The 26,682-nt window shown below is 36.9% G+C and overlaps 2 protein-coding genes and 1 long non-coding RNA gene across 10 annotated transcripts in view; 1 reads left to right on the plus strand and 2 right to left on the minus strand.

The window, feature by feature from the left end:
• Positions 1-118: 118 nt before the first annotated feature.
• LOC115350625 lies at positions 119-6,511 on the minus strand. Its single transcript, XR_003926532.2, has 3 exons — positions 6,400-6,511; positions 5,822-5,940; positions 119-2,040 (listed from the first exon to the last, which is right to left on the minus strand). It is a non-coding gene; the product is annotated as an uncharacterized LOC115350625 (long non-coding RNA).
• On the plus strand, positions 1,876-18,841 carry METTL21C (methyltransferase like 21C). Of its 5 annotated transcripts, XM_030036440.2 has the most exons (6): positions 2,276-2,326; positions 3,165-3,190; positions 6,459-6,622; positions 7,795-7,937; positions 9,468-9,585; positions 9,982-10,376. In XM_030036440.2, the coding sequence occupies exons 1-6, from the start codon at positions 2,282-2,284 to the stop codon at positions 10,374-10,376; spliced, it is 891 nt and encodes a 296-aa protein (XP_029892300.1). In that variant the 5' UTR covers positions 2,276-2,281. The 5 variants fall into 5 exon arrangements, with proteins under 5 accessions (XP_029892298.1, XP_029892297.1, XP_029892300.1 ...); XM_030036438.2 differs by lacking the exons at positions 2,276-2,326; positions 3,165-3,190 and adding an exon at positions 1,876-2,091; XM_030036437.2 differs by lacking the exon at positions 3,165-3,190 and having other exon boundaries at positions 2,274-2,326.
• The window catches only part of TPP2 (tripeptidyl peptidase 2), a 58,179-nt gene continuing 39,989 nt past the window's right edge, over positions 8,493-26,682 (minus strand). For all 4 annotated transcript variants that reach the window (XM_030036434.2, XM_030036432.2, XM_030036433.2 and 1 more), the window contains 6 exons: positions 24,086-24,237; positions 23,895-23,991; positions 22,869-22,999; positions 21,371-21,578; positions 12,308-12,427; positions 8,493-11,656 (listed from right to left, as the gene is read on the minus strand). In XM_030036434.2, the coding sequence (XP_029892294.1) occupies positions 11,567-11,656; positions 12,308-12,427; positions 21,371-21,578; positions 22,869-22,999; positions 23,895-23,991; positions 24,086-24,237 (798 nt within the window). In that variant the 3' untranslated portion in view covers positions 8,493-11,566. The remainder of the gene's footprint in view (positions 11,657-12,307; positions 12,428-21,370; positions 21,579-22,868; positions 23,000-23,894; positions 23,992-24,085; positions 24,238-26,682) is intronic.

Raw genomic sequence — 26,682 nt, forward strand, 5'->3', positions numbered from 1 at the left:
GCAACTTTTAAATTTGTTTTAAATTTATATCACTCTAAACTATAATACAATAATATAGATATAGTTCTACTCTGCCTACATGCTGAAGAGGATGCTACTGCTGAATTCAGTGACAGGCAGAGTTAGGAATACATACTCTTCCCAGCCTTCCTGGTAGTTGGATAGCACTAAAAAGGAAAAAGACCCGCACCACCAATTTGGTTTCATATAAACAGACTTAAAACCCCCAAAGCCCAAGCCACACAACTCACATTAAAAATAAACACATTCTAAAAATATTTGAAGTTCGATTTACTTCATCGCATTTGGCAGCCTGTTGCGTTTTGTCTTTCGCAAATGGTCTACACGGCAAAATTCCCGTGCGTGCTTACAGAAATAGAAAAGCCAACTGAATAATTCAGAACTTTGTGGAACTGGATTTTGAGTTAATAACTGAAAATCGCCCTTTATATGCAGAACTGAGGTGCTGTACTCCCCTCAGCCTGCCTATTCACAGAAGTCTGGAGAAATTTTAATTCCACAGGGCTACACCTCCAGACAACACTCATTTTCAATGCTAAACAAGAAACGCTTGGAGATAGGCTGTAGCACAAGAAGCATTTATAGAAATTATATAGTAAATATATGTCAACAATGGCTACGTTTCAGAGTATTAGTGCTGACTCCTGTATCACTTACAAACAAGAAATGAAGTCATACCTACACGATTTGTAAGCAAGCTGTAACACTGTCCTTACAGCTGCCATCCTTTTTAGTTGCTTACACAAGAGACTCGATCTAGAGTAAGCCAGTTCCTCTGATTTGATTTAAAAAATAAACTATTTATGTTCAGCATCAATCCCATTGCCAAAGCTTAGGACAGAAATTTAACAGCAGCACCAGTCCAAGCTACATTCCCCCCCGGTGACAAATACAATAGATATGACAGCGGGAATGTGCCTGCTAAAAAGACCACGTCATTAAAAAAAGGTATGGCAGTCATTCCAACAGCAGCGTATCTGCCGCCTTCTTTCTAACAACAGCTACTGACCTAGCTCAGGACCGCTCATTTGCACGACTTGTAAAGTCAGGCAGCTCTGCGAAACGCAATGTTTACAATATCAACTTAATACAGTTAATACCTTAATACTACGGCCCAAGTATATATATAAAAAAAGTGCCTTTTAACTATCAAATTTCAGAGGAAAAACTGGTGAGCATTTGAATGAGCAGCCAAGTGTTTCCTATACCTGCTGTGGCTACCAGAGACACACAGTGGCTAATGTGTGAAATACACGGCCGTGGTGACAGAAAAGGCTCATTTTTTCCTTTGCCACTCTCTTGAAGAGAGCATTACCTGAACTCAAAAGCTGTTCATCCAAAGATGCAAATGCCTATAAATTGAGTTAAAAATCTACATTCCCACCTTCCCGCCTTACTTCTATTGCCAACCTGCAGTTGTTCATTAATTAGCCAGGCGTTGTTTTCTAGCTTTATGACTTTCAAAGTTCCTTTTAAATTTTTCTACCCTCTAGTTGAATTCCCTTCTACAGAATCTTTTCCAAGAAGAAGGAGGGAGGACAGAAGGGCAGCAAAGTGATAAAGGCATATAAAACGCTCAAATTCTTGAAACGTCTAAGGAATACATATGTGCTTTATCTCCAACGTCTGTAATAGCCATCTGTTTTAAAACAAGCAACTGCAAGATTTTCTGATGAAAGCGTGATTTTCGTGTTTGCGCTCTCTCTTTCAGTAGGTATAATATTTTCTATGGTTACGACCTGCACTGAAGGTGATGGGAAAGCTGTTATTTCCTCCGGGCTGTCAGTTCCCCGTACTCTCTGTGACTCAGGACAGGGTACCCAGAGCTTCCCCAGCCAGACACTCAGCGGGGCAAGGAAGACGACCTTTTCCTGGCAGTGGGAGCTTCATGAACTTTTCTCTGCATTTGGGCTACTGCCAGGTGGCCACACATGTTATTTATGCACTAGTTTGCCCACGGTAAGTTGCTTGTTTGGCTCGGCACTGCAGACCGTAAGGTGAACACAGGGAACACTTAATCTGCAAAAATGGAACAAGAGGTTGGAGGAAGCCGAGATTTTATTTCTGAAGGTTGGTACGCTTGGGACTTCAAAGCCTAAGAGCGTTTTCGTTTTGTACTGCAAATGTGGAACAGTTTCGCGTAACATAGTTAAGTTCTTCAAGCGCTGCCTCGTAATGTTACTCTAAATAGCCTGCAATCCGACTGGTCGGAGCAGAGTTATTCCTTCCAGGTGCATGCCTGTATAAAAACCTCTGGAGCATGCATCCGCCCACAGGAAACTTCCAGTGCCCTCTGTCCCAGCAGGTACCCACACAGCTGTCCAGCTAACCTCGTCTGACATGCCTTCGCGTTCTCTGCTAACTAACTAAGGAAATACGTTTGTCTGAATTCTTGTATTTCAGGTCAGCTGTGTTAGCCAACGAAATCCAGCTTACCTAACCACTACTATTTCGCGAGGAGTGACTATCATTGCTAGGTTTCAGTATTCGGATGCATTTACCTTGTGGACTCAAATATTATATAGGTTTACTATAGTGATGTTCCTAACACTGACATTTCCTTTGTTTCCTAGCATTTATGTTAATCTTTCTTTTTTTTTTTTTTTTTTTATTTAGTGCATGATAACATGAGAAAATTGCGTAAGCACGGATGTTTGTGTACGGTATGAGTGTATGGCTAAGCCCTATCTCGCATAGAACACGCTGCAATTGCGTTTCCCATGTGAGCAAATGGAATTGGCTTTTGCCCAAATAGTCTTACAATTACAGACTATTATATACGATATAGATATGATATAATTATAGAATTATATATGATAGATATAGCATAGAATTATGCTGTGCAATTTTGTGCAGAGGTGAGAGAAACACATTTCAGCAGAGTTGTGTTTACAGCTGAAGACCCAGTGACACAGTACCGCTTACTAACCTACTTTTTTTTTGGCCATGTCACTAGATTTGAAAAGCTCTTTCCAAGCAATGGATTTTGGAAGAGGCACAAAGCTTATTCTAATAGGGGATAAACTGTTACCTTAAGGTTTATCACCATCTTACAATCTGCCCCTCAGTATTTAATTACCTTGTTAATTTTAAGTGGCATTGTGAAATTGATATAGTTTTGTTAATTACTCTTTCTTCCTTAGGTTCTGAAGAAATCAAATGTGCTTTTGTAAGTTATTTTGTTCACAACAGTTTAAGACTATTAATGAAGTCAATACTGGTTTAAAAACTTTGGAAAGCACAGAATTTAGATGATTATTACCCATCAGGATCATTTTGGATGATTGGAAAGAAATCAGCTGCTAACATTCAGAAAGAGCCAACATTTTCTAAGGGAAGAGATTTTGGTTGCAATATTATTAAATCAAAATTCTTTTAGAGATATAATTTTCAGTAAAATATGGATCAGAAAAATGTCAAAATAGTAAGAAATGTCAGTTTTTACAGTTCTAGAAGCACAGCAGCAACCTGACCATATTACACAGAGGGCACGTAATAATGCAAATGCCACCTATTTGCAAATAGCTTACTCAATATTCACTTGTGTCTTATAGTATTCAGGTACAGTTTGTCACTTAAAGTGATAAAATAAAGCTGTGCATCATTAAGGTCAAGATGCTAATGTACTTGAATTCTTGAAATTATGAGACTAAATCTCTCCTGTAGTTTGCAGCTAAAAAAAGCCTTACTTTTTAACTCCATTTTATGAAATACATCATTTAATAGTTATGGCAGTAGGATATAGATATAGATAGATACATACATACCGTTTTCTGTTTAGCAAAACCTACACCTATGAAAATATGCTGATATTATCATAGCATCTAGAAGCCCCAGCCATAAACCAGAGCCCAGTGTGTTATGTGACATACAAATGCCAAGTGCATTATCTTTATCCCCCCCAATTTACCATCTAAGAGCTCGGGCAACTGATGGACTTCAGGACCACACCAGTCTCACCACAGTACCAGTGTAACCACTAGGTGTTTTTTAGACCTCCTGATCATTTTAAGAAGGGATTTAATAAAAACAGTAGTGTCTTTATAAATATTTAAGCAGACTCCTACTTTAGAGGACCTCAAAGGACAAAACGGGAGCAAGCATAACAATTTTTAATTTGAAAATGTAATATAACATTTAATTGAATCTAGAACGCAGTCTGTACTGAATGAATGATAATAGGGTATATATATCATGATCAGAGATGCAACTGTATTTGCTGCAAGTATTTAACAGTGGATGAACAAATATGTATTTACTAAACATGTTTCCAAGCTATTTTCTGGTATTCACTGCTACCCATAGCCAACTGAAATTTTGACCTCTTGCAATAAGAACTTGACTAAGCAAGGAAAAAAAAAAAGTACAGAAGGATCACTTTCTAGCCAGACTGACAAATTAAACCGTTTACTCATTAAACAAGTCCTTCTGGTTTTCACATAAAAGAGTACTGGACAAGGCAAAGTTTCCTCCTGCTTTGTAATTTCAGGTCTGGCTTTTCACTTAAATAGCACAAATTTCATGTGACAGCCTTACCAAAACCCCAAAAAACCCCTCCCAAAACGCCCAAATTTGAAAATATAGTGCTTTGCATGTTTAAACATGAAATGTACAGAAGACTGGGTCTTCAAGCAAGTGTTTTCCAGCTGTAGCCATCACCGGTTCTGACAGATCCTTCTCTTTTCATTACGCACCTTCCCAATTACACAAGTCTTAATATATTTTCCCATAGATTTCCTAAAACTTTAAAACATGACCAGATTTTAATCTAGCTCAAAGTATGAAAAAGAGGCATTGCTGAAAATTGGAAGTACAATTCTGATTACATGAGAAACCTTTGCTGTTGGTAAGGCACACTTTCAGGTGTGAAACGTGAACATGGATGCATTCACTCATGTGTCAGGGAATGCAGTAACTACAGTACTAACTTCAGTCTCTTACCTAACATCATCGTATCTTGAAATATACACAAAAGTGCACAGCCAGAACGTGTTACTAGCTAGATGGAGGCTCGCTAAGGAAAAAATAAATAAATAAAAAATACATCTGCAGAAATCAATTTACTTTAAAGCACTCTCTTTTCTGAAACAGTACGAAATCACTGCCATGACTGAACAAATGCAGTGTCAGAGGAGTTAGAACAAATCCTGTCCTTGTGAATAAACAGAACAGCGATAAAGAATATATCAGGTATCACTAAAACTGCACTGGTGTCAGTATCATGTGTGCAAATAAACCACCCACACAAGTCAGCAGTCACTCTGCTCCTTAAAAAACTACCTGCAGGCACTGCTGAACCTCCTGGCTGCTGCCAAACCTCTCCCCCTTCTGGCCAGGATATCTAGAACAGCCTCCTGCAGTATGATGCAACCCAAATTACACAACACTTTGTCTGCTGGAGAGAGAACAAAGAAATATGCATTGTCAAGAACGAGCAAAATAAGGCCAATCATGGATAAAAACATAGCACGCTCCAGCCATCATGATAGGTGGAAAGGGTGAACTTGTACAGTCCCTGGCCAGAGCAAGTTACGAACCATTTTTTTTCTCTTTAAACATATATGTGTGTGTATATATATCTACACACACACGGATACGCATATACTATCATTCAGTGCTATCACTGAAGAAAACTAGTTAAGCAAAAGGTTTCACTGGCACATTTCTCCTCAGGCAAATTTAGATCCAGTCCTACTCCTGCTTTTACTGGTATCGAGCAGTTCCTGCCTATGTTGGGTGCTGCCCTGTACACTGAAGATGCACAGTCATTCATAACACAGAGTTTTCCAAAAAAGCTTACGGATTCAAACTTCTCACTGCAATTATTTCCTGACCGGAATCTGCATACCCTGCAGTTCACTACATTTCAGGGCAATTCAGTTAGCTGTTCTGCAGGAAAAGGCAGAGAAGATAAGGCAACTGTATACAAGGAGACAAAATCAAGAGCACTGGCTGCAGCAAATTAACCAGTTTTATCATAGGAATGCCAAGTCCCAAGTTCTTTGGGACACAGTAAATTACACAGATAAAAAGTCATAGACATTAAAAGACAGTTCATCTTTCCCAGCTGTTGCTTCAACTGATAGGAGTAAGGAAGCAGCGCACTTTTCAGACTGATTCTTGGCATTGGTTCAGTGACACAATGCTAAGATTTTGCATAAATGATAAAATAAACATGATAAAATAATAAATATGATAAGCATGATAAAATAAAAATTCTGATAGTGTTACTGCCTTACCAGAAAGTGCTCGCAGCAATTTCCAGTGGAGTGGGGAATGTCACCTCACATCATGGCTTCCTGTCCCTTCAACCCATCATTGAAAAAACCCCAAAACCAAAGCCCACCCAAACTACTCACTGTCTTCTTCCAGTCATACCTCATACAACGAGAGGGCCCGCAAGCTTTTACAACATTATTTTTCCCCTTCCATTTCAGCAATTTTGCCATGATCTCTGCACAGCAGCCACCGTTCCCCAACAAAATTCAAAAAGTAATGGACGGCCAAACTGAGGAAGAAGAAACTTGTGAAGAGCAGTGTGACTCTGAAAACTGTACTTGCAGCTCCAAGCACGCATCATCAACAGCAGAACTGGGCTCAGGTTTAACCCAATTTAAATACTGCAATTGCTATGGCATGCTAGCATTTCAAACTTTCATTTTTCTCAGCCTTCAAATAGTAGAAGTCACTGTGTGACTTTTCCTTTTGAGCTCTATTTTTTACCCACCATTTCCCCTTATGTTTGTATTTATTACCAGACCAAATCTACAAAAAAGACCATCTCCACAATTAAGATGCATGCTTAAAAAGGTCTCTGGATTTTATTTAGACATCTAAGAATTATTTCTCAATTACAATCAGAGATATGATTATAATATGCATTAATTGGGCTGGCACTGTGGAAGCTGTGTTATTACAAGTTTCAACAGGCTAAACTGCTCAAACGCCTCCCAAGGATTCCAGGCAGGCATCAATTAAAATCCATGCAAGCCAGAGCAAAATTTTTCTTTGCAGTTAAAAGTTAATTTTCTATCATCTATGCATATCCTGCTAGCAGGCTTCCAACAACAGTACGCTCATTCAGAAGAGTGTCCTTGTTTTCAGTGAGATCAGATGGAGCACTTCAGCAGAGCTCTCCCGAAAAATCTCACCTACAAGCCTACTCACTACGATGAGACATGCTAGCAAGCATAACTGTAGTACTGACTCACTGAACAGCACCGTAGTTGTCAACATAAAGAGTATCTTACAATCTTCTTTTTGTGGAAGAATGGTTAAAAAATAACCACTAAAAAGAGCTAGGTTTTCGTCAATGTAGGAGATAAATCCTAAATTCTTTTGTAAAAAGCTTAATGTTCTAGATCTGTTGGCCCCACAAATGAGAACTACACCACCAACACCTACACGGCATACTTTGGCATAGTATGAACTACGGCATACCCCAAAATACAACCTACCTAGGTCCTGAAAGTCTTCTAGCTGTCATTAGCAGAGTTATATATTTGAATTAGTGGATTTTTCTAGAGGCTCATTTCTATCTGTAAATTGCTCATGCAAACGCTCAGAGCGGCAGGAAACGAGCACTGCTCCTTTCACTCCCTGGCCTGCCAGACTGTCCGCTTCTGGACAGCAACTAGTCTCAAGGCCAACGGCCTGACAGCTTTTCTAGTCCATATGTCTACAGACTATTTTCACAAAATACTCTTTACCCTTTAAAAAATTGCATATAAACACCTGCATATAAAAATACAAATTTCATCTTTTCTCTCACAGATTCACCAGTAACTCTTAAAATACTGCAGAACTGGGTTCCTAGAGTTTCGCCCTACTTTGATAAAGAGCACTACACGTACGTTGGCCACCAGATCGTCATTCAGGAGTCCATAGAACACTTTGGAGCCGTCGTATGGCCGGGGGTAAGTACGTGATACGGCACCCAGCAAGCTGACGCGACAGAAGAGTAAACCACGACAGCGGCACACCAATATTAAGGAAGCTTTCTTAGATGACACTTCGACAGCAGAGGTTTCCCTATGCAGAACAAAGTTGTGAAGTACTTCAGCAGAAAGCTCTGCCTCATGCTAATTTGGCAGTTCATGCCAAAAGAACTGTGGCACCTAAGTGTAAATTGGATGCAGATATTGAAAAAAATTAAGAAAGGGAACCCAGGAAGAAGTGTTCAGCTTCCTCCATGTTTCCAATCAGTCACTGCTGGGAAGTAAACAAATCAGCAGTACAAAAAGGAGGCTGAAAAAGAAAACAGTAGGAGATTAAATAAAGGAGGTTAAAACAATTAAATATGCTTCTTTTAAAGACCAGGCTGGAACAGTTCCATTGCAGTATGGAAAACCATACTTGCAAACAGTTCTTCAGTCTTTGCTTCTCCCGCTCTTAAAAACAGAGTTTTATGTGGACTGAGAAAACTGCCTTTGAGGGAAGACAGGATCAACTGATAGACATGCAAATCAGGATTTCAAAAATTTTCAGATCCACATTTATTGAAAAAGCTCACAGAAAACGGCAGACAATCTCAAAACAATAGAGAAAGAGTATGGGTGGGTGAAACAGTATCTTATTTTGAAATGTCAGATCATCAGTTCTCACATTAATCAGGTGTCAGAATGCAGACAGTAAAACTTTCCAAGAAAATCAAGAGGTTGCACAAACTGGACTGGCGATTCATTAGCTGTCAGCTTTCCCAGAGCAGGTAGCCAGTGTTGCATTATGAAAAGCACAAGAGTTAAAACAGTAACAGTAACACAATTCTAAAGAAGAGAAGCAAAAGGGGGAAGTTAATTTCTTTGGCATCGGTTTATGATGTTTATAAACAGCTGATTTATGTCCTACTGATAAGACCTTTACAAAAGTCTAATAAGGAATACTTCCATACAGTGGTGCTGGTTGTTTGGTTTTTTGTTTTTTTTTAAAGTTTACACTATTATCAACAGACAAGTGTGTTCTGTTGGTAAATAACAAATTTTTAACATTTCCTTTGCAAAAAAAAATTAAAACAAACGAAAAATCGGTTTTCAAAAAAATATTCGCTGAAGCCTAAGTCTACTTTGTGATAGTGATAATAAACCATAACATTTATGATAATAAACCAGAACATTACTTTCTACATATTGTTAAACCTCATTTGTTGTTCTGACTGTATGGTTCACATCTAAACACTGTCTACCTTGAGCTGTCAGAAGACTCACAGTGTATAAAAGTGTGTAGCAAATCCATATCCCATAAACCTAAAACTAAAAATAAGCTGTTTAACATTTTTTTTATTATAAAAAACAGGACACATCATAATTCTTTCCATATTACATTTTTATGTTACAGCCTTCAGTGTTTTTCACTGTATATATAAAAAAAATAACCTGTATAAAAACATCTAATGAATTTTTGTGCAACTTACCTGTTACTCTCTTATGGATATGTGTTAACTGTTTTAGGCACTGGCTTTATCTCAATATCTGGAATCAAATCAAGAACAATTCAACCTCAAAGACAAAAAAGTTTTGGAAATCGGCGCTGGAACAGGCTTGGTTTCCATTGTGGCCTGTATCTTAGGTTAGTAAATTCATATTTACTTTTGGATTTCTTGTGAAAGATGATCTAGATCTGCCACTGTCACTTTAAGGCAGTGAAGCAACAGTTGAAGTAAACCTTGTTTGTCACTGCCTTTTTTTAAAAATGAAAATTATTGTAAAATACTGTTTTGTTAATAAAGTAACTACCTTAGTTATTGGTGAAGGGGAAGCTGGGGGAGTTAAGCAGATAAAGTTTTTTTTTATATATATATATATATATATATGATCATAGAATATGATTATAGATATATATATAATCATAGAATTTTGGGGGTTGGAAGGGACCTTAAAGATCATCTAGTTCCAGTCCCCCTGCCATGGGTGGGTATGTTCAACTACATACCTATGAATTGAAACAAATCCATGTTTTCTTTAGGAGCTTATGTTACAGCTACTGATTTGCCTGAAGTTCTTGAAAATCTTTCATATAATATTTCAAGAAATACACAAAACATGAATATGCACAAACCTGAAGTGAGAAAACTGGTATGGGGAGAAGGCCTCAATGAAGACTTTCCTGTATCAACTTACCATTATGATTTCATACTGGCAACTGATGTTGTATACCATCATGCAGCTTTGGACCAGCTGCTAGCAACAATGGTGTATTTTTGTAAGCCAGGAACAGTATTACTATGGGCAAATAAATTCAGATTCACTACAGACTATGAATTTTTGGAAAAACTTGGCAATATATTTAACACAACTATTCTAGCAGAATTTCCAGAATCAAATGTCAAGCTGCTTAAAGCAACAGTAAGAGAGAATTAAAGAGAAAACTACTACTAATTTTGATTTAGTGGCAGCACCTTATGGTTTGGAATGTTTTTGCAGCATTATGGTGCACCTTCTGTGCATTTATGTTTGTAAAGTTGCAGTTGTATCTGAGTTTTGCATTACAAGTTATGAAAAAACTGGCAAGACAAATGAAATAGCAATTTGTCTCTGGCTGATACATATGACCTGTTCAAACAGACCAATTTCACTCCACTGAAGGAACAATGTTAGTAGCAATAGTTAGTAAAAAGGCTTTAACAGAAAGCACTGATCTTCTGGGCTGCACTGAACTTCTGTTGTTTGTAAGGTGTTTTCTTTCAGCAAGTTTCATTTATGTATCTTTCAGAAAACAATACAATTTTTAGCTTCGTTATTCTTTTTTTTTAATTATAAAATAATCTTTTAAAATATCAGAGTGCACGTGGTGGTTTTTGATCTTCAACTTTGCACATTTATTCTGTTGTGTTTTACATTTTTAACATTATTAAACATATATGTATAGCTTTACAATACCTGATCGAGATTTAACTGTCTGGCACTTTTATACATGTATCAGCCTGTCCTGATACTCAACTTCATATGGATTTTTGAGTTTGCCTGAAATCACTCCAAAATGAAGATTTACAAGAGCACCTATGCATCAGCAATTCCGAGTTACACATTATAACAGTTTGAGAGGTTGAATTTTTCTTAAAAAAAAAAATTAAATGTAAACTCTTGCAAACAATACAGGTAATGATGTCCCGTTACTTTAGTCTAATAAATAAGATTTTAGCTACTCTTGAAGTAGCTTTAAGGCCTTCATACAATTGAAATTAAGATCAAACATGTTAAAATTCAATTTACTGTAAAAAATACAGAGCTTTTACAGGTTTGCAGTTAAAAGTAACAGTTAAGAACCTAACATGCATGCAGTAAGCCTTTCCAGCCTAATTCCAAATCCTTGGTGTTGGCAGTTCTGGCACATCCATTGCCAGCAATGGGATGCACAATAAGGAAACTCCCTGATGACAGGAGTTAGGTTAACAGGTATTAAGCTGTACCCAGGTGCCTTTACTGATAAATACACACAATTTAATAATCAGCATTCAGTAATGAAAACATGCGTTCCAATAAAAAGTCAAACTTATCTTCTCATATCCTGCCCCATATAAAATCACTTTAAGTTTACAGTTGTTGGTTTTCTAGAATACACAATAATCAGGTGGATACATGACAGGAAGCCAGTTTTCAGTGAAAGTTGCACAATGAGTCCATCCAAGCAATTTCATGAGCTGAAATAAGAAAGCAAACATAAAAAAGATAAGAGACACTCTAGAGTCTTATTCTTTTAAAAATCTAAATCCTTCCAATAAACAATGCATTGACATCAACATCTTACTAAAGATGTCTATTATCAGAAAGATAACAGATTGGAGGACTGGTGATCTTTGAATTACTTAGTCCTGAAAGGGGAAAAAGAAAACCATTCTATATGACCTATAGTCTTTCAACTCAATGCACAAAAATTTTGTCCTAGGAGTTACAGTAATTCCCATTAATTCTCCACCTATATTCTATTAGCAATAATTGTGATTAATAACAGTAAACATAACAGTGGTTAAACAGCAACATAATGGGATTTTAAATATGCAGAAGATCTTTGGCTAAGTTGTCTCTACTTTCTTTATGCCCCAAACTAAGTTCCAGAAAGTAAATCTGCTAAAAGAGACAGTTACTCACAAACTAGCTATTCTAGAAAAAGAAAGAAGAAATCACTACTAAAAACGGAGGCCAAGCCACAAAAGCCTGGATAAAGTTAAAATGTTAAGTTTAGTGAGTTCTACAATGTAAAAGGTATCAAAAAATTCAAGACGACTTATATCTTACTTTTATAAGCTTACTCAGCATGAACATAGCCCGTTACTTTACCAAACACACCTTACCTGAATGCAGTTTTTCAAGTTGTCCTTCGTTGGCTTCTCTTCTGCAAGTTTTGTGGCAAACTTGAGACCTCTCCCATACATTTTATTTACCAATGCGTGCTTATAGGCAAAAGTCAAAACCTACAATGTGAAAACAAAAACAAATTAGATATTTTAATATTTTAATCTTACCAGGCTTAACAAGTAACAGATTTCTGTTCAGGCAGCAGAAGTGATTTAAATGAAGTAAAACATTTACACAAGATAGCTTGCATTTTTCTTTGCGGTAAAACAGATGATTCACGGTAGTAGTTATAAACATGAACTTCCTAGAGACGATTTCTGAATTCACGACATATTTGACTTCAGAACATCTTATGTAACACAGATGTCACTATTCTATTTTTTTATTCATCACATTTCTAGCTTCTTTGGATTTTCATTCTCTAGAGGCAACTGTATGGTATTTAAAAAAAAAAAAATAATAAAAAAACCCAATCAAGAACCAGGCAGGTATATCTTTGACCCACAGAAACAAAGACCCAGTTGAGAGTTTTGATTCCTAGGAAGTCACAAACTTACTGCAGAAACAAGTATGAACATACATAGTGAATGATACATATACACACACACACAGAGACAAATGCACATAATTATAAACAAGCAATGAAGACAGGTAAGCATGAAGACAAGCTTCAGTTTTTGGGTCAGCTCCTCACTATCAGTAATTTATTAAGAAGAGATTATAAAAAAAGCTTCCTCTTGGTAATGCTAATTCTAAAGAGTTAGCCTACAATACTTGTCAATACTATAACTAACATGTGCAAATGAGTGTTTCTACTTAAGAGCTAATATAAAATAAATCAGGTTCTTAACACCCAAACGCTGACAGCATTCAGGGTGTTGCAAGATAGTTCATACCATATCACCAGTTACAGCACTAAGAATTACTGCAATCAAGACACTGTTTCATATATTCCCTTTGGAACACTTACAGTAAACAGTTTTGTTTTGTTTTTAATTTTTTATTGAAGAGTGACATAGCAGCAAAGTTGGTGAATATGGTGGTATTTCAGTTGTTGGCAAAGTTTATGAAATCTTGTATTGGAGTCTGCTGTTCGTTTCCCCTCACTCATTACAATATTTTTCCTTTCCTTTCCTCTGACTCCTCCAACAAAAATTACATTTTCCCAAAGTCTACTTAAAATATGCCATTAAGAAAAGCTAACAAAACCCCTTCAAGGATGTTCAGAAATAAATACTTTGCATTACAGAAAAAAAAAATTAAGTATTTCTTAAGAACATAAACATTAAGGAATCCAAGATCCAAATCCTGCAGGGACTGAAGAACCTTCCTAATTTTAGCTGCCTGAACACTTCCACTGAATGTTAATCACATGCACAAGTCTTTGCAGGATCAATACTTAAAAGATTGAGCTAAAAAGAAATAACAAGCTTAATTATCAAGAAAGTAAAGGTTTAATTTTGAAGCTCTAAAGTATATGCCAAGCACTCAGAGTTGCTCATTATTCTTCTGTCTTCAAGTACTTATTCTGTTGTGTTGAAGTATTCACTTAAGCTGTTGTAGCTTAAAACACACACATATATGCAACAATGAGCATACAGCACCATTCACATACAGATTTTCCAAATATTGGTATTGGAAAAATACTTTGCATGCTGCATTCTCAATCCAATTATTTTGGATATTTTCCTAAAGCAAGACACATTAGCAAACACTTCTGAATAACTGCTCCGTGGATCCATTAGCAGATTTAGTTGATTAAACTAAACTTAAAAAAAAAAAATCCCTTCTGTAAAAGATGATAGAACCACAAAACAAAACCAAACCAAAAAAAAAATCAAATGAAAAATGCATTGGAGCTCTCAGCAAATATAACATATTGGAGGCTAACCAGAAATAATGTCACTGCTCTATTAAGAAAGCTCTTACCTGACCCTGTAAGTTTTGAATGGTTATTGAACATCAGTGATAAAGGCAGGAGGAAAACCACTTGACAGCATTTCTTTCGTAACAGGGCTTCCTAGAGTTTTTGTGGCAAGAAAACAAAGCATTTTACGAAACACCCTTGCTCTGGCCAAATAAAAGTTTGGGTATTTCTAAATGAGAAAAAAGTTCTCTGCTGGACCAAAAGGCTGAAAACAATGCTCCAAGAGCTCTTGATAAAAGACAATAATTTCTGTCTTAGTGCTTGGAAAAAAACCCCAATCAACTGTATACAAATTAAGTAAAACTAGTAAAAGTTCATTAGCACTTCAAAAGTTAAGAATAATGCATGAGATGCTTTAAAATCAGAATAGGTTTACAAACAAAAAATGTTCGATAAGAAATAATACTTTAACTTGTACATATATTTGGTCAAATTAAGCCTTATAATTAAAATATTGCAAGCTTTACAAGATCACAGAAATGAAGATTATGCTTCCTTGATATGCGTAAACAAAATGTAAACTGGAGTGCTATTAAAATGTAACAAACAGCTGTTATCTGAATGTGTAACAACAGCAAATAAACCAATATGTAGTATCTAAAAGCAGTTGCTAGATGACATAATAGGAATGGATTCTAAGTATTTGATAATACTTCATAATTTCAGTAAATATAATTAAGGCTAGCTTTTACAGAACAAGTGATAATGGCCCAGAAACTGGCCAAAGAGCAATAAACAAAGGGTAATAAGAAAAGGCAATGCGTTCTTCTAGGATACTGGAGGGGGAAATCACTGTTAGATACTTTATTCCCCAAGCTAATGGCCTGTAACACAAGGTGTGCTAAAAGCCAGACCCATGGAAGTGGTTGGATGTCCATCTGCTAATTAGCTGCCTAACTTGCCATTGGCTACACAAAGATGCATACTTAGGACAGTAAAATGCTGAAATGATCTCTCCCAAGATATTTGCAGGGCTAAAGTATTTAAAAGCCTGAAAACAATCTTTAAAAAACAATTTTTGAATCCAGCAACACTAAACTACCTAATAAAACTTTTCTAGTATCCTGTTACCTATGAAAACGAAAACAGACTTGTATATCAGTTCCTTCATTATTTAAACATTTGATTTAAATGTATCTATATTTACAAATAATTAAAATACTAGGTTAGGCGATATGATCTATAGATAACACACTCCAACTACTTGTAAGAACACTGAAGTTGTAATGTTTATAATTACCAGCAAAAGAGTTTTTTCAGGTTCATATACATATACAGTAATAAATTAAGGTTTCTCAGCTATGTTTGTTGACTCCTCTCTGCTCCATCAACTGGCCTATTACAAATAAAAGCAATACTCATACAAAAAAAAATTGACTCGTCGTATTTTCAAGAGAGGGAGGGGAGTTAAGGAAATCAAGTATCCAGCAACAAGTTTTTGGCAGTGATTGAATACGATCAGCTGGAAGAGACAGCAGCATCTGACAGTGCAGACAATAATCTGAAAAACAATCCAGACTAAAGATGTTTAAAAGACAAGATGGAAAGGTCTGGCACTTTTATTAAACTTATTTTTAAACACAACTTTCAGCTTTTCCCCAACAGGTAATTTAAAGGTTGAGGGGCATTCAATTCTACAGATGAGTCATTACCAGTAACAAACAGGCAACAACCTACTACTCTCCTGTAGCAGTTTTGTTTAAAACTGGGATTTTGCAGTACAAATTTTAAAGCTATGTTCTAGGTAAAAGAAAAACTGCACCACTTATATTTCATTAGTAAAAATCCTAAAGCACTATCACAAATGTGTTGGCATAATCAAAAAAATACTTGCTACATAGAGCTGTCTCAACTGGAGTTTATTTGAAATGCTTTTGTGTACACAGGGGACAAATATTTTCTTTCATGTTTCATTTAAAATAAACCTTCAGAGACAAGTGATCTAACTAGAAGAGCTGAAAATGTGAACAAATGCACTTACTATCAAAAGTCAGCACCAGCTTCCCTACATACTTGCTGCAATATGGGGACAAGCAAGATACTTCAGTGGAAAACAGGCAATTCAAAGGAACTAACGAATGCCCTGTGGCAACACAGGTGCTACACCTGCAGAGGAGAGGTGAAACAAGTGACAGTACTTGGTTTATTAGAGGGTGAGCAGAAACACACAGAGAAGTGATAATGTTCTGGATCCATCTTTAAAAACAACACAGAAGAAAACATGGTGTCTCTGTTTTCAAAAATTTACTTAGCCTTTTAATTACTGACCTAGATGAACTTTGACTTATAGGAAGCTTAGAAGTAACAACACTTTGCGCAATATTTCTATCTAAAGCCATATATATACTTGAATGATCAGTGCAGTATTGAAGTGCCTTATTTCCATCCTTTCTCACCTAGTTGTTCCATCTCTCGAGTGCCAATGCCACAAACCCATGACCACGTACAGGAAGAGCTCCACATCTTCGTTTCCAAATAGTGCTTTAGAATAAGCTGGCTGCCTCTTGAGGACTCTTATTTGAAGGACATTCACACAAGGTCTTTCCCTGATCCTACATCACTACTTCACTCTACCCTTCTTCCTCCCAAACCTCTTCTATTCCCCAAAAGGCAAGTCAGTCATGCAAGGTTAGGTGATAGAGCCAAGTCACAACACTTCATTTTATCAGTCCAGAGTAGCATCACAGAAAGGCCATTAAAGCCATAATTTCTTGTCTTCTACCAAGATGGATTTTGCCAAGCACAAGTCAGCTGGCCTGAAGAACATAATCAATGCTTTTGCCCTTACCCTAGCAAAAATACTTGTTTCTTAGACAGAATCCATTTTGAAGCCTTAAACACTACTTTACAAAATTAAGTCCTCAACATTGTTCCTAAACTCCCCACCTCAAAGGAAGCAAGCTATATGAACAGTACAGTTCCCCTTAAATGGTCAAACCCCCAAATTCTCCTCTAACAGTCTGTAAAACAAAATTATTTGCACTAAGCTATTCAATTTGTTTTTAATATAGCAAAATATTGCAGAAGTACAACAGCACATTGCATGCAACACCAAGGTAGAGATTTATACAACTGTTCCTTCCAAGTAGACAGAGGAAGCTGCAAAGGAAGACGACCAAAGGCGACTGCAGATATTTAAAACATTCTATAGGCCAATCTCTGGGGCAGAAGACACTTATTTTTATTCAAACAGGAGGCTGAGTGAGCTTTAAGTGCAATCCCACTTACAAAACTTGTCAGCCATTATAAATAATGAATACTGATTAGACAGCTTCAACGTAAGATGCAGTTTGGCAGAGGTGGGTTGAATGAAGGAACCGCAAAGTATTAACTTAATTTGTGGAGAAAAGTTACAGCCCATGACACACGTATACAGCTATTCTTACAGTTTACAACAAAAACAGCAGGAATATAACTGTAAATTTTTTTCTTATGCTTTTTTGTGTCAGGCCATATCATAATTATGTAGTCTTGGTCATTAATAGTGAAACTTAAAAAAAAATCTAAATAAAGCATAGTTGGATCCTCATCATATGTTTATGATTTTGAATGACCAAAGAACATTCCATCATTGGCTGAAAACTGTAGTGCTAACAACTGAAACAGCTGGTCTGAACAGTGTAATTGCTAACTACAGCCAGTTCCTAAGAAAACTACTAGATGGACATGACGCCTGTTAGTAAAGGAAATGAAAGAATATGAAAAGCAGCAAGCATGAATCTTCTAGTAAGCAATAAAGGAAAAACAAAAATGTTTTTTCTCAGTTGATAATAACTCCCTTCGCCCTAGCCCTTTTCTCCAAATCTCTTATCAGGGAAAAATCAGAGTGCTCTACCATCTCCTTTCAAAGCAAAATTCTCAATCCCATCAAGGCCCAAGTCACACGATTCTCACTCCTCATCCTTTTCAAAGAGTTTCTGGAAAAAGAAAACCTCAAAGTATAAAAGTGAACAATTAAAAGTCTCAGTTCCAATAATCATATGAAAGCTTTAAATAGCAGCATGTATTTCTTTCCCTTCAAACTTTTTTTTTTTTTTTATCTTATTATCTACAGGTACTGCTGGGATTAGAATTACCATGGGAGAGATGAGAGGATACATCCATCGTGTGATCTTTAGACACATTAAATTGATAGCTGGCAAAACTAACACTACATCATTACTGACCAACATACATGCTCCTAGATCACAGAAAGCATGAAGAAAACCACCACAGAAACTAGCGAGCTACATAAATTACTTGCCAAGCAGTCACTGAATCACAAAACGGTTGAAGGCTGAAGGTAGCTCTGGAGATCGCCTAGTCTTAACACCCCTGCTCAAAGCAGGGCCATCTATAGCAGGTTGCCCTGGATCATGTCCGATTAAGTTTTGACTACCTCCAAGGACTGAGACTTCACCACCTCTCCAGGCAACCCATTGTAGCGTTTGATCACCCTCACAATAAAAAAACCCCAAACAAACCCCACCCCACACACCCATAGAAAAAAAACAAACCTCAACTTTTTCTTAAGTAGAAGTTCCTGTGTTTTAGTTTCTGCCCACTGCCTCTTGTCCTGTCACTGGGAACCACTGGGAAGAGCCTGGCTCCATCTTCTTTACTCCCCCCATCACATATCTATACACAGACAAAATCTCCTTGAACTTTCTCTTCACCATGGTAAACAGTCTCAGCCTATCCTCTTCTGACAGATGCTCCAGTCCCTTAATTATTTCTGTGGCCCTCGTAATACTACTTATACTAGTAATCATAACTGTACTGATATAGGGCAATTTGTCCAGCAGCAAGAGAACGTAGAAGATAAACTGTATGCAGGCCAGGCAGGGCTGAGTAAGTGAGGGTGTCTATGTATGGGTACAGGACAGAAAGACTGCAGAAAAGCACAGGACAAAGATGTACCCCAGGGGTCATTAGGATGTAGTACGACAGGCTCATTTTCTCCATTTTCAGAAGCCACCCACTTAAAATACCCACAGCACTCCAGAATGTTTCTGGGCTAAAAGTATCCTCAATGTACTGGTTTTGGCTGGGATAGAGTTAATTTTCTTCACAGTAGCTGGTATAGAGCTGTGTTTTGGATTTGTGCTGAAAACAGTGCTGATAACCCAGGGATGTGTTAGCTGTTGCTGAGCAGGGCTCACCCAGAGCCAAGGGCTTTTCTGCTTCTCCCCCCACCCCACCAGCGAGCAGGCTGGGGGGGCACAAGGAGTCGGGGGGGGACACAGCCGGGACAGCTGACCCCGACTGACCCAAGGGATATCCCACACCATATGACATCATACTCAGCATATAACGCTGGGGGAAGAAGGAGGAAGGGGGGACGTTCGGAGTGATGGCGTTTGTCTTCCCAAGTCACCATTAGGGATGATGGAGCCCTGCTTCCCTGGAGATGGCTGAACTCCTGCCTGCCCGTGGGGAGTGGGGAATGAATTCCTTGGTTTGCTTTGCTTGCGCACACAGCTTTTGCTTTACCTGTTAAACGGTCTTCATCTCAACCCATGAGTTTTCTCACTTTTATGTTTCTAATTCTTTTTCACATCCCACTACAGGGGAGTGAGCAAGTGGCTGCGTAGGGATCACAACAGTCAATCAGTTTAGATTTCAATTTGACTAGTAAAACCAAGAGGGAAAAGCAGACAAACATACTGCGTAAACAGGATGGAAGTTATTTCCATATGAAATGCTACAAAAATCTAAAAAGTTCTGTTGGCCTTTCAATACCAATTTAACCATACAGAAGCATCAATTTTCAGAGCAAAACCTCAATATGCACTTCGACAAATCCATGGTTAAGCCAGTCAAAGAGACAGGTTCAATCCCCAATCTGTGCAATTCAAATCAGTTAGTCATTCCAGGCCCAAAGCACACAGCTCAAGGGTGCCAGGAATCAATATCTTTTTTGGGGAAAATAAAAGGCGTAGCAAAGAGAAATAAACTCCCAACAAGACATCTGTACCGGCAGTTTTTATGCTGAAGTTATTCTCATCAGCTTTAAAAATCAAAAGACAGAGGGATCCCTACACTGGAATGCAGTACTGTATTTACAAATAGACAGCAAGAAAATCATGTGCCAGACAATATGATTAAAGCACAAAATCTGCTACCACAGGATATTATAACCAGTTAAAGATTAGAAGAGGAATGCTGAAAAGATATAGGTGTACAAGAATATATACATTAAAAAAAGTGAGGGTAACCACCATCAATCTTCTTGTTCAGGCCTTCAGCTAAAGCACAAGTTCTTACCAGGAAGATTATTTACTGTTGAGGAAATTAAGCAATTTTTTTTAATTTCAAAGTTTTGCTTTTGTAACTATCTGAAGTGCTTTGGCAATTTAACTGAATTATAAACAAATACACTGGTCACTACATCTTCCACTAAAATGCAGCCATATGCAAGAGTTAAGTACAGAAACTAACTAATACTCAATAACTCAACAGTTAAACATACAAAGTCATAAACTCTGAATTAAAAGCTACGTAACTAATCAACAACAATAGTTTTTTGGTTTTTTTTTTTTTGTTGTTTTTTTTTTACACACTTCTGGAATAGCTGTCTTGAATGAAGCAGACAAAAACTTAAATCTCAGGATTAGGAACCTTGAAATGACAGGGAAATCTGTGTTAATAAATATGTAAGTGTAATTATTTCCAAGGGTTTCTTCCTTTACCTCTACAGACATTACTGACAGCAAAACACAAAACTTCTCTTGTCCATAGTGTGAAGAGGCTACAGAATGCAGGACTGAACAGAGTAGGGATGCTGCACACTTCTGTGTGTGTACAGCTAGAACAGCGTAGAGGTTAATCAAAAATATTCCCTGAAAGGTACAGAAAAAAGCAATTCAAATAAAGTAAGCAGCTTTTTCATGGAAATCTGGTACTGTCCTACACCCTTCCCTTAACCTCTATGTTCACATGCACAGAGATGGGCTTACCATGAATTTGACAGGCTTGGCAAAACCTCTGTGGAAAGAGGTCATTAAGGAAGCACAACATATGGGGACGGCATGAAAAAGTAGAAGGAAGGAATGCATGAGGCTGTGCACACAAAGGCAGTGCATAATTCCAGGAGAAACCATCAAAAAACCCAACATGCAAAAGACAAAAAAAATCTGCTCTGCTCTCTTACCTTGCTGTCAAAAAGATCAGTCCATTTTGTTGTTTCCCAGAATGTCTCTGTCAACGCTTCTGAGCAGCTCTCATGATCCTCATCTTTGCCTTCCGCATCACTGGAAGCAGCCCCTTCTTGGGCCTGCAGATGAAGAAGTTGGTCAGCCAGTGCACTTCCTTTTCGACAAAGTGCATCCACTAAAGTATTCTTCTGTTTTTCCATTTCACTAGAAAAAAACAGAATGAAAAATATTAAGGACTTTTTGCAGATACCTCATTAAGAACAGAATCAGTGCTGTACTAAGTTTAAGCTAAAAAGTTTACAGCAGTTAGTACACACAAAATAAAAATAAGCACAAAAATAATTTTTAAAGCATAGCTATTTATTATAAATTAAACTAATTGTAAAAAATTTTGTAGAGAACAACCTCAATCATTCTTCTAAGTCTGAAATGCCTTTGATGTCTTAAGGTAAGGGCAACTCAGGATTCTAAAACTGAGTAAGCCAGCACCTAGAAAGACGGCTTTATAGTTCCTGGCATTATAAACAGAGAGTCAAATCCACCACCAACATAAGCAGATACAATTCTACTGACTTCAGAGGAATTGCACCCACTTAAAGCACCATTGAATCCGGTGTTCAATTTCAGATGTTAGATTCAACCACATGACCTAATGGGTAAACTTACCAAGAAACATTTAGAATGAAGTTTATTATGTCATAGCTTTTATATCAGCAATTCTAGAATTATACATAAATATTCAGGATAGCTAGAACAGACAGACTAGTTTTATGACTGAAATCTAGTATTTTATCTAAAACAATCAACAAATATGCATCTTCCATTTTAAGGGCCTGATCTTCAAATCTGCTGCTCTATTTGTGACTAAAATAGCACCATGCCACACACTGTGAAATCCACCAGTTATTCTCTAGACTAGGGTGTCACCTTCAAAATACTGTATTCCTAAGGATATATACTGGTAATTCAGAGGAACAGTCTAAAACTAAAGAAAAACAACAGGTCTCAAAAATACTCTGAAGCACAAGTATGGTCATCATGCTTTTCACAAATGAAATCTTTTGCAAGCAGTTACTACTTAGACCACTGTCAATTTTGTCTTCAAATACAGATCCAAAAGGTTGCAAAGTATTATGAAAAGGCAGGTAGCATTCAAAACACTTCTATATCAATATTCTAGTGGTCACTCTGCTCTGATATTAAGCTTGATACAAAAACCCCATTTTGCTGACACATTTAAGTCCTGAAAGCACGCTTGTTTATTTTATTTAATATTTCTAAAAAAAAAATTTGCAGGTTTCAGTGTTCCTGCATTCTGGAGATATAGTAAAAGAATAAAATAATTTTGCAGTTCAAGTTTGAAATTACCTGTGCCCCCAAAAATAACACAAGTTATTCAAAAAGGTTATATAGTCATTCCATTTCCTATAAGCAGAGACAAAGTACATAGATTACAGAAATAGGATGCAAGAAAATTATTTACTGGGTAGGTACTTTTTTATAGTAGTTGCATCAGGCCTGGGATCAGTCTTCATGGCAAAATACACTGCTAATGCTGTCTGATCAATATGAGAGATTACAGTATTTGCAGCTTCAACAATTTCATCAAGTCTTTTCATTCGTTCCTAGAAGAAGAATAAAAAAAGGTGTTTAGCACTACGAAATCACACTACTCAGTGTTGATTCTGCTAATACTAGGATAATTGCAAAGGTATGCAGGAATATTTCAACATGTCCTTTTCTCCACTTCCTCCAATTTTTGATTAAAAAAAATGGTAAGAAGTCTGCATTATCAAGATTTCCCTCATATGTAGTCCATTTCACTGAAAACAAACTGTAAAATGAGGTGGGTGTATGTAAAATGCAGACTTTACACAAAGAAAACCACCTTTCAGTACAAATTACTCTTCTTAAATAATGGTAGCAGTTACTCATTTCAGAAATAAATATAAAATTAGAATCAAATAAACAGAAAAATATTCAAGCTACTGACATATACACAAAGCTGTTTATCTTCAAGATAAACAAAAAAAGCAGACATACGTAAACTTTTCTGTTCACAGCTCTCATTTTTTGAGGACAATGACAGATGGTGGATTTAGCTGTGTCATTTCAAGGGGTTACCATCCTCAGTTGTCTGAGCTGAGCAATTCTGCTAGAAGAAATTACCAATCCAGTAGAGGAGCAGAATGAGATGTGTGTTTGTCTCAGTAACCACCATTTAGAATAATATTGTAGCCTAAACTAGTAAGGAAACTTCCAACGTGTTTAACTTAAAAAGGAGTAAATGATAAGCAAACATACTATAGGTAGGCATACTTTCTTTCATTCTGCTGTGAGATTAAGTAAATCACAGTCAGTTATGGAGGCAGCTGTCAATCTAATTAGGAATTTCTGCTTTATAGTACTGAGTACAGCTGTGGCAGTCACTTGAAGGCCAAACATGTATGAAGAAAGATTCAGTTGTTTAGGCTACATGGATGTATTGAGACAAACCAAGTCTAAAAAGGGATAAATAACCTTTTCAGAATCCAGCTGATGAAGTCTTGCAACATACAATGGAAGATGATTAGGAAACGCTTCTTTCAATTCATTATACATGTCAGTGGTATCCAGCCTAGAAGAGAGGAGGACATAGCATGAAAGTAGAGATCATGGATATTTTTTTGTACAGCTGCTTCAAGCTTGTGTAGTCATGACAGCAGACATACTTGGTCATCCATTGTATTTTTAGATCTCTTAAAGCTTCAGCAAATTCTTCTTTTACATCTTTTTCTTTTTCTTGTTCTCTTTCTTTCTCTTTGCTGCCATTTTTACTTTTTGATGGTGATGGTATCAGATGATAGTGAACAGTAAGGACATCCTGGAGGTGGGAAAAGAGAGACATACTGAGAGGGATACAGTACACTTTTTTTCTGATGCTATATAAAAGCTAAATCATAGCAAGCAACTACCCTGAGCTACGCATACAGAGTAAGGATTCTGAGAGCAAAAGTATTAGTCATTAAGAATTCAGGAACTGCTTTAACTTTTCATTTTAAGCAATGCAAGGATGTAAATATTAAAACAGCACACTGGGTGTAAGACAAGAAAGCCTAAAATTTAGCAAGTTTGACATTTTTGTATTTGTATATTTTTACATAATATTAGTTAGGGAATCAGAAGGGTGGGGTTTTTTTGTTTGTTTATAAAAAAGCACATAACTTGGTTAAAAGGCAAAGGAAAAAAAAAATCAGTTAGAGATCCTATCCTACAAACCTGGCAATAAACAAATGAATAAAGATAGCTGATTTCTAAAAAATAATACCACAGTAGCATAAGCATGAATCATGCTATATGATACACTTGTTTATTCCTCCTGAGACAGTATTTCTTCCATGTGCTTACTGAATTAGCTGATGCATCCACAGTCAACTGTTTTCCAGTTTGCTGCTACAGAGTTTCCAGCTTCCCCTGTATCTGTGCTCAAATTAAGTAGACACAACAGCAAGATTTTTTTTTTTAAACCCTATATGCTAGCATAGAAATATCACTATAGTTTGAGTTCATGCTACACTAGTCAACAATTACCATGAGAAAGTCAGCTACCGCAATTTAAAAAGAATATCTTAACTGATCTTGGACGATGCTCTGAAGTCCATTTCCTAACATGATTTACATATAAATTTGCAAATAAGCCAGCATTAGATTTCAGTCACTGCTTCTAAAACACTACAACTGCTGGGGGAGGTTGTTTTGTTGGTTTTGGTTTTAACGTTGCAATTTTTAAAAAAGCCTCTGCCCAAACAGTGAGGGCACGTGTCCTGTTATTTTACATATAGGATATTTCACAGAGAGGATCACTTAAGTTAATGGTTAAGATACCATTACTCTGTTGCAACATTGTGCAAAATATTGTGTTGCATGCTCAACTGCTGTGGCAATTTAATTATTCATACCAATTATTCCAAAATACATTTGTGGGAATATGTTTCCCATAAACCAGGTCAGTGTTGCATAACGAAATGAAAACTTCTGCACAAGACAGAGTTATTTCAGGTTACTTAAACAGTGAGTAAAAAGGTGACTGTTAGAAATTGCTATGCGTAACCTTGTAATAACAGACTTCAATGCTACACTTCTGAAACTCTTCAAGAACATTGATTCAGAACAATTTCATTTGAACTGATAGTTCAAACAGACCAGCAGCTTGCTATAGGTTACTGAAAACAATACTGGTAAGAGAAAGTGACATCAATATTCCCTTAAAATTTTTTTTCCAGTCTACATTAAAGTGTAGCTGCCACAGGAAATATCCTGCACACATGCATTTCAAATATGAAGCACATAACCAGGCAGTACACCTAAATAAGACTTCAGCAAGACCCAGGCCAGAGCATGACAAAACGGGTCATGGAGCCAAGCACATGTAGTGGAGGATACAGAAGTCAGGAACATGGTATGGGGCTGGCTAAGGTAATTAGAATAGTAGACAGCAACAACATAGTTCATTAAAGCAAACCAAACATTTTAAGATTCCTAAGAAGTTAGTTCAGTATGAAAATCTGAATCAGTAGTTTACAGTGTTTTTTAAAAGATGTCCTCTATTGAGACTAACACTTTCCTAAGAAATAAACCTGCCTTCCTAGAAATATTCTTCCAATATTTCAGGATTTCCTTCTTGAAAGTCCTCTTTGATCTTAAGTGGCAACACATGTTTGGAGTTATGTATCTAAATGGCCTCTGCATTCTCAAGTCTTGTCTATATGAGAAGGCTCTACTACTCTGGTTTAAGTTTCAAACCAAGCGTAATTAGATTAACAAGATCCCACTTCTGTGGACGAACACTTTCATTTAAGAGACTAATTCTATGTAGTTAAACCATCAACAGTAAAACATCATCTCCCCATTCTCTCAGCTAAGTACTTTTGGTCTCATGAGTTTCTGCAAGCATTACAAGCTATGACCACTGAAAGGAAAACAATGAGCTTCAGACCTAGGTACCCTCCCTTTTTCAAAAGGGCTTACAGAAAGAGAGGCACTCTCTTCTGTACAGACATCAAACTTATTTCATGGGATAAATAAGGTTTAGGTGCTTATCTCACATTTAACTGAAGTATCACAAGACCGTAAGATGGACTGAAGGCTTCTTTCTCTTCTCTATTCTGTCTGTAAACACTAGCATCATGCAGAAAACTTGGCAACCCCCTAGATACTAGAAGATCCCAGAATGACACTGTCATTGCCACTACAGAAACATTCATCATTAGAGATTAAGGTGAAGAAAGGCAACTCTTCACAATTCAGTGCTTTAACCTGTTTTCTTACT

This window comes from Aquila chrysaetos, chromosome 14, assembly GCF_900496995.4.
Source record: "Aquila chrysaetos chrysaetos chromosome 14, bAquChr1.4, whole genome shotgun sequence".
NCBI lineage: Eukaryota > Metazoa > Chordata > Aves > Accipitriformes > Accipitridae > Aquila > Aquila chrysaetos.

Bases quoted from the DNA above. Each gene is read 5' to 3' on its own strand.
- METTL21C (XM_030036436.2), top strand. From the start codon at position 6,298: ATGTCACCTCACATCATGGCTTCCTGTCCCTTCAACCCATCATTGAAA. The intron at 6,623-7,794 runs GTTTAACCCAAT...TTTCTCTCACAG, and splicing joins AACAGCAGAACTGGGCTCAG to ATTCACCAGTAACTCTTAAA. The intron at 9,586-9,981 runs GTTAGTAAATTC...TGTTTTCTTTAG, and splicing joins CATTGTGGCCTGTATCTTAG to GAGCTTATGTTACAGCTACT.